General features: G+C 33.7%; 1 protein-coding gene across 1 annotated transcript; it reads right to left on the bottom strand.

Moving 5' to 3' along the window:
* Window positions 1-1,262: 1,262 nt before the first annotated feature.
* LOC129913442 (uncharacterized) lies at window positions 1,263-7,217 on the bottom strand. The gene is made up of 2 exons (XM_055992127.1): window positions 6,252-7,217; window positions 1,263-1,444 (listed from the first exon to the last, which is right to left on the bottom strand). The coding sequence occupies exons 1-2, from the start codon at window positions 6,895-6,897 to the stop codon at window positions 1,263-1,265; spliced, it is 828 nt and encodes a 275-aa protein (XP_055848102.1). The 5' UTR covers window positions 6,898-7,217.
* Between the last annotated feature and the right edge of the window lie 1,300 nt (window positions 7,218-8,517).

The raw sequence follows: 8,517 nt of genomic DNA, 5'->3' as shown, positions 1-8,517 counted from the left end.
GATCTTAATAGTAGAGGTTTGCCTTTTTTCAAATGATGAGTTTTCTAATGCACTTGAAAAAAAAGTTTGATGGCGCCAAAAAAATTACAGTCTCAGTAACATAACCCTTAATTTGATGATGCCCTCAATCATAATAACCAACCTGTATCTAACCACTTACCATCAATACAACAGGTCCATAATTTCGCTCACATAAAGTTATAATTTGAGTGCCCTACGTGACATTGCTTCCGCTGATTCAGCTGATTCTGTATATGCAAAAGGAATATTTGAATCTGCGTTAAAATAAAAAAATTGAATCCTCTCCCAAGCCCAATTATACCATCTAATAACCTTCACATGCGGCTAATAAACTTGTACTCATCACAAAAACGATATTCTTGTTATACCACTGGCACACACATCCGTCGATCGGAGATCATTCGGCCACCATACAAGATCCAAACCATAAGGATTATATCGTACCGGTATGAAAAACTCTATGGCAATCTTTGCAGTCAAAAAGAGCTCACCAATAACGATTATCTCAGCAAGTCAATGTTTTTTTTTTTGGAGCACACAGTTCGATGTTGCACTGCGCATATGTGGCTGCTCCACGTCTACGCGGTCTTCCGGTAATTTCCTGTTCCCATTTCAATATATGAGATGGCTCACGATTCCACCAGCCACAGCGACGACTGCGAAATGCGTACAGCACAAAAACGAAAAAAACGCAAAAAACGCTGAGTAAAAATCAATCAAAGTCGGGTTGGCTACTGATTAGCTGCACACACATCGCATATCGCCTCAATGCGATTCAATCTCAACGGATTGATGCAATCACGTGATGTCATGGCGCATAATCATATTCATGCGGCCAAGCGTAAGAACAGTAGTAAGGTCACCTGGAAGGTGGTTTAATCAATCCGCTTCGAGAGCGTCCAAGTCGTACCAAGGGGTAGAGAGTTTCCATAGTGCACCGTCAGTATTGTGCGCGCTGTCTTTGCCAGCTTGTTAAGCCTCTCAGTGAAGAGTGAAGACCTCAAATTATGGTCAAACAAGTGGCTACTGGTATACTGGCTGATGGCTATTTTGCTACTGCTTTTGCCGCTGTGGTTTACCGTCAGCTCGTCATCATCATCATCGTTTCGTTGTTGGTCATCGTCTCATCTGCGATGCACCTCTGGGGTATATAAATTGAATTTGCGCGAGGCACGTACGCACAAATCGCTCTATAATCAGAGGTGGCTTCAATTTCATTCAACTGACGTCCATTCGTCTGGCTATCGATTCGATTCAGAGAAGCTGCTCAAGCTCAAATCTGAATTCTGCGCGTTTGGTGCTTCTGTGTGATGTACAATATTGCCGCGCACGGTGACTCTGTGTCCGTATAATGGTAGCTCAGGGAATTCCGCAAAGGAATTCATCATTTTTGTGGCCACAGAGTAATCACTTGTTGTTGTTGCTGTATAGTTGATCATGATGTATTAGGCCTCCATATAATGATTATGATGATGAAGCAATGCCCCACGATCCAGCTACTGGGATTGAATTCCATTCCATCATGGGAAATGGCATAATTTATTTATGAAAACTCTTTTATTGGGAGGGTCTTTGGTTTCTTGTTAAACAAAAATGCAAAAAAAAAAACAAAGACTGTGTGCGTTCTATTTTACTGCTTTTTTTTACCATGCAAATACGGTTGCTGATTGATGATAACGGTTATGATTTTGATTTGTTTGCGAAATAGTTTCCGGTTTTTGGATAGAAATTTACATTGATTACCTGATTAGCAGAAAGCAAACAACAGCAACAAAACAAACAATGCGAATATTGCAACAAAAGATCATTAGCAACAAAGCTGCAGAAGGCATCTAAGGAATTTGTGAATTTCAAAATTCTTCTATCAAGTCAAAATACTATCTGAGTGTACCAATTTGAGTGTACCAATTGAGTAATTTACAAATTTAAATATTAAGGATTTTTAGAAATTTGAAATTTAAGTTGGGTGAATTTAGAAAAAGGTTAAAAATCTATTTCCTTAACAAAATGTACCTTATACAAAAATTTAATACTGGAATCGATATATATATTATATATTATAAAAGTCACACATACAAACAAAAAATCTAAACAATCTGAAACTCGAAATATGGACGTTTAAAAGTCGAAACCGTTAAATTCGATGTTTGAGAAAAAATTCACCAAAAATCAGCACAAAAGTTATTTGAAATGATGTTTATGTATCTGCTAAATTTTTGATTTAACTTAGTTTTTTGGCTTGTTTGTTTTTTTTTTTTTAGAAAAAATTACAAATTTTTACCGACTTCCAAAAATGACGAGGTATTCAATTCGAATGTATTTTTTTTTGTTTGTGCTTGTTTTGTTACCTCATAACTTTGGACTGAGTGAACCAATTTTGATAATTCTTTTTGGAAAGCTGATGGCTACCATGTGGTCCCATTTCAATTTCGTTCAGTTCTGGCCATAGGAACTATTAGAAAAACCATAAAACCCATTTTTAGCCGTGGAAATCGGTTTTGTTTTTTTGATAAAAATGATTATTAAATTTCAATACACTGTATAGCAAAAAAACAAACTTTAAAAATATTTTTCTCGTGACATTTAATATACGTTTTGAAGGGCATATTGAATAAACTAAAACTGCAAATTTTTTTTCAATATAGGTACATATGTACCCCCAAAGTACACATTTAGGGACAAAAAACGGCCTTTTATAGCTTCAGACATTGCAAATACTCAGACATTTGCAAAATAATCTAGTCCTATGGCGGGATCTTCTACAATTTCACTTAGATGATTTGTCAGCTGTTATTCTTAAATCGTTTTTGCTACTCATTTGCAACTTAAAAAAATAATTATTTGGCTACTACTCATATCTACTTACTTACTTACTTATTACTTTGATGGTCGTTGAGAGGAAATTTTTGGTTTAATTGTAGAGAAAATTTACTTGTAAAAAATAACACACAATTTTCTTAGAAGAATAGGTACTTGTAAGTATTTTGATAATTTTGCAAAGTTTAATTTTTTAACATTTATTAAGTTTTACAAAAATAAAACACACGTAAATTTTTGAAAGTTAATTGAGAAAATGTTCATAACCCAAACTTCAAGGTTTTATAAATGCTTTTGAAATGTTACTTAAAATATATTAAATTAACCAGATTTCTGGATGGTTTTTTGCCAAGAAGACTGCCGTTTTGAAATAAGCATACAAATATTTTTGTTTTTATAAGAAATCTTATTATTTAAAAGAATATAAATTTAATGAGAGCATCATTTTGATTAAATGCCTTTTTCTCAGTGTATAAGTGAGTCAACAGCAACCAACAAGAATTTTGTGTAAATGTTTGAGCCATTTGAGTGGTTTGTAAGTGGTCATATACGGTTTGTCATTTTACATTTACAATATTGCCAAAAAGCAAACTTGTTTTCGAGATTTTTTTCATTGAGAAACTGCAAACTGTGAATGATAAAATTATACCGGAATATTTGGCTTACTATTTGTTAGAACTGATAGAAACAAAATTATTTTAAAAGGAATAATTTCTAGTTTGGTTGTCTAAAAACAGTTAAATGATGGTTTAAATATGACATTTGTAACAAATTAGGGTAAAGGCACTAGTATCCGGACAGTTAAGGTACTTTTGAACTTTGACGTTGAATAGTTTTATTGCTGTTCAAGCTATAGCAAATATTTTGGTAGTTTCTTAAAGTTTGGCATTTTTGTAATAATGTTACATTCATATAATTTTTAAATAAAACATTTTAATATTTAAAAATAAAAATAATAAAAAAAGTTCGATTTGCACTAGTGTCCGGACGAAAAATTTGGTTTCCGGACAAATTTATTTCAGTGTCCGGACACGATAATTTTGTATGAATTTATGGTTCTTTTTTTCTTTTTTATGAAATAAAACATCTTTTGTTTTTGAAAAAAATATGAACATATAACTTTAATATACCAAAAAAATGTATTAAAAAAAGTTAATTGTTGAAAAAAAACTGTTTGGTTTTGGTTTAAGAATAAATTGTTTTTAATAAAAGTTATCACTAAGCAATCAACAAAAAGGACACACTTACAGCTTATATTTGTTAAAAGAATTAATAATTCATTTCAGTTTAAAAAAAATCCTATAAGAACTTTTTTTATTATGTACCTACAAAACAAACGAAAATTAGTTCTTATAATAAGGGTAACAATCCACTTTTCTTAGTAAACTTTTCGTTAAAACAATTATAAATAAGGACTTAGGTACGTTTATGTTAAAACGAGGTTCTTGGGATGAAATTGAAACTTCGTTCGGAACCGAAGGAATTGTCAAAATTGGTAGGCTTGGAGATAGATTGAAGCACGGAACGAATATTTCCAGAATTCATAATTACTGAAGGTGACAATAAAATTTAATGGTCCTCATTCCTCAATAACATCACATTGTTACCACCATATCCATATTTTTATTATTGCTTCATTTAAAAGTGGTGAAAAATTCAGTTCGGAAGTGCTAGGACTAAATCTAATCCATGAATTATTGTTATCTCTCAAACAGATTAGGGGGGTTTAAGGACACTAACATTGACAGCATGATGTGAGTTGTGTTCGGTGGCAATGCGTACAAAAAAACTAGATTTTTGGAACAAAATTCACTCAACTTTAGTGTTGAATGTGACTTATGTCCATCACACGATGTTCCACTTTGTCATCAAGCAAGCGTTTGTGTGCGCAGTTTGCAACATAATCAAAATAGTTTTCTCTACTCAGCCTAAGGAGACTACACAGAGAAAATAACGAAGGGATAACTTACATTCTGGTATATTTAACTTTATTTCTGGTATATTTAACTTTATTTCTGGTACATTTAACTAATTTCTAATATAATTAACTTTATTATGATTAAATATACCAGAAGTAAAGTTTTCCCTGCCGTTATGTTTTCTCCGTGATATAATTTGGCTAGTCTTTGGGTAGAGACAAAAACTGGTTTCATCGCCATTTAATATCATACTCGAGTCATAAATGGAAATATGTTCCTGTACTTTTCAAATAATTTTAGAGCTATTCAAACTATTTTATAATGCTCTCTTGGCTAAAAACTGCTGTTCCTTACCTACTAATGTTTTCAGCTTCTCTCAAAGCTAGAATTGGATTTATATAAATCCTTGTATCCTCTATGGTCTGTGATATGTTTTTTGAATTCATTCCTTATAAGATAGCAAGATTAAAAGTACAAAAACACTTAAAATTACATTAAATACAAGGGTGTCCGGAAACTGAATCAAGTTTTTCAGTATCTGGACACACATATTTTAACTTAGGTAACACTGTCCGAATACTGAAACATTGAGAGAGAAATGCAATTCTATTGCATTAAAACCCAAAATATGTTCCAAACTACAATTTAAAAGCCTAAAAAAGCGATTTTTCCTTTTCCCTCATATTTTCAGTATCCGGACACTGTGTCCGGGAACTAAAAAAGTCTTAAATTTTAGTTTTAGTATCCGGACACTAAAAAATATAATAAAAAAAATGTTTTGACTATTTTATTAATAAATTATCAAAATGTATCATATTCACTCAAAACTAGCAATTTCCTTTTATAATAAAATTAATAAACAGGTCTGAATTTTCTTAGTTTTTGCAAATGCTTCTACTAATTTTTTCTTACAAAAAATCATTTTCACAATCTCACCCTTTTATATTTTTTATTTTTAAAATTTGTATCGTTGATACCCAATAAAAAAGTAAACAATCTAAAAGTTTTTGTCGCTATCTATTCAAAAAACATGCAAAATCAGATTGTTCTGAGTGCAAGAAAAAATACATATGTATCTACACAACTGACAAATGGAACCAAATGATTAATATTGGGAAACAAAAAAAAAAAACCTGCCAGTAGCGTTTTTGGTAGTCGACGAGGTTTAGGTGTAAGTTTTTAGTTACAAAGTGTCTTACGGGAATCTCCGCACTAAGACAACGCTTACGTTTCCGTTTTTCAAACAAGAACGTTGTCGCCAGCGTTGTTTGTGTTCTTAGTTTAGAAAAATAACAAATATTCCATTACACAGCAACACTGCGAAGAAGTAATCGAACTTTTACTTCCGTCATTTTAAACGGAAGCAATAAAGGGGGAAACACATTTTGACTTTTGAGTCATCATTTTCGGATTTCCAACCTTAGCTATTAAGCTTTAATATGTACCTTTAAGATATGTGATAAGAAAACCTGGATCATTTTATTTTAAACTTACCATTCACATCGTCAAAATTCTTATTTGTCAATTGAAATAAAGCATCTAGCGGTGTTCCATTCGATTTAGCCTTATCCCGGTAACTAGATTTATTTTGACCATTTACACTCTGCCCATCTTTCGAGTCCCTTCTCAAATCCGGTTCCGAAGATAACCGATTATTACTTGTACCCGTTTCGGGAGAATAACAATCATCACTTGCTGCCGAACTAGATCTCTCCGAACCGCTTTCCGATGTCGGAATTGTCATGTCCACACTCATTTGGCGCAATAATTGCGCCTGCAATTGTCTATGATAATCCAATGCTGCCAAATGTTGTTCATATTCCAACAAAGCGGCAGGTGGAAAAAATGCCGGCCGCACAGGAATCGGTCCACGTACCGCATCCCAAGGCCGAACAATCAAATTCAAACTTCGAACTTCATCAGATTCATTATTGCGGTTGTCATTTTTGCCCAAAATATCGGCGATCGAAAAACTCTTTAATCTTTCTGTTCTAGCTTTGGCAGCAGTATCTGTAGCCGTGTCAAGACGTAGACGTTTCAAGGGTTGGAAGTAATCATCTCCGCGATGGGGCGGTGGGCTCGGTGACCCAACTGATATTTCCGAACCCGCCGGACTATCCGAACGTTGGCTTGAACACATGATTTCGAGATCTAATTATTTTTTATTGTCAACACTTCTATCCTTGTTTTGCTAATCACTTTATGTCATTAGTTATAACCACAAGTGACTTATCAAATCTATCAAACCATAACCACTCAATAATTAATACAACTGTCAAAAACAAAAAATCACTCAAACTACTAATTTCCCGATTTTTTTCTAAATCTCCATCATTATGGTATGCAAACAGTTAATCGAGTTTTTCACGACGGCAAAATGCAAAATTACTCAACACACAATTTTGTTTTGCCGGTAAATTTCCATCGAACCGCAGAGAATTTCATTCGGCAACTACTGTCAGATTCTCACTCAGACACTTGGGAGCGAAACAAAACGAGTTTCCAATTGGAATCCGAGAGGGACGTCACTTTAGTTGATTTGGTTTTATTTTTGTGTGGTCGGGTAAATGAGGCGTGGCGATGTTGTAGCAATGGCAGCCAATAGTTTGCTGAGTGAGATGGAAGAACTCGTTTTGAGTTGTTTTCTTTGTTTTCTCAATTGGAACTGAGTGAGTGTGAAAGAGAGTGATATATGATATTCAAAGCCTTTTGCTGGTTCGTTGGAGCTTGGGGACTGCTTTTATATTTTTGTTTTATTAATTATCCATCTTCCTTTGTTGGTACTTACTTACACTCTTCTCCTATCTTTCTTTGATGCGTGCGCACTCAGCTGTCATTAGTGAGCGGCTGTCACTTTGAGTACGCGCATTCGAGTGGGGTTTTTTTTCCCAATCACTCTTTCGAAGTGGTTGAAGTGAATTTATATTCCTCACATACACACAAACATAAAATAAAACTTTACTGCATTGTGAGTAATTTGTTGACAGTTTGACAAGGAGTCGGTCGGTATTACTGTGTTTGGAGCAAAGTTGGGCCATCAACCCTAATTGTTTGAGTTCGGTCGTGTATGAGATGGAACACATGAAAAAATGGAAGAATGAAAGGTTTTACGTTTTTTTTTTGCTTTGAATTGAACATGAATATTTTTTCTTTTTGTGAGTTTGTTTTGTTTTTGTGGATAATAATTACGAACACGTTCATGGACTGGAAAACTGAAATATCGTTCAATTGAAGAACAAACATGGTGGAAATGATAATAAGGGGCGCGGTTGATGTGCTTATGATAGATATCTAATAAGTAAATTGTTAATGAGTGTGATTAAGAGAGTTTTCTAACCTATATATAGTTATAATCTTGTTTAAAGATAGGAAAAGGATAGCCAAAGCGGGGCTATTATATTGTTTGGTAGTTAAATGGATCAAAGAAAGTCCCTAAGAATACCTACAAAGATATCTACTTAGGAATTAACGTAGGAACTTGGCAGATAGAAAGATTTGATGATTGATAGGTCTACAATCTACCTATGTACAGTACAGGTCTTCCGAACATTCGGTTTGGACTACCAGGGCCTAGTGTCCAACACACTTTTAAATATTGTATTTAGGAATCATTTCATTGATAAATATAGTATTAACTATGATGGTTCCATTCCTCTTAAGCGACTTGGAATTTGTAATGGTTAAGAAAACGGTGTCTGATGGTCAAGACTAGCTCAGCAAAATTTTGTTTGATTTAATTGTAAAACATTCTATTAACTTA

The sequence above is a fragment of the Episyrphus balteatus genome, chromosome 3 (assembly GCF_945859705.1).
Source record: "Episyrphus balteatus chromosome 3, idEpiBalt1.1, whole genome shotgun sequence".
NCBI lineage: Eukaryota > Metazoa > Arthropoda > Insecta > Diptera > Syrphidae > Episyrphus > Episyrphus balteatus.
The sequence above is the reverse complement of the archived record's forward strand: the minus strand, read 5'-3'. Positions and strand labels throughout refer to the sequence as shown.

Excerpts from the sequence above, each read along its gene's own strand:
- LOC129913442 (XM_055992127.1), bottom strand. The coding sequence starts at position 6,897 with ATGTGTTCAAGCCAACGTTCGGATAGTCCGGCGGGTTCGGAAATATCA. Across the intron at positions 1,445-6,251 it reads GAATTTTGACGATGTGAATG|CAACAACAACAAGTGATTAC; the intron begins GTAAGTTTAAAA and ends TCAACTATACAG.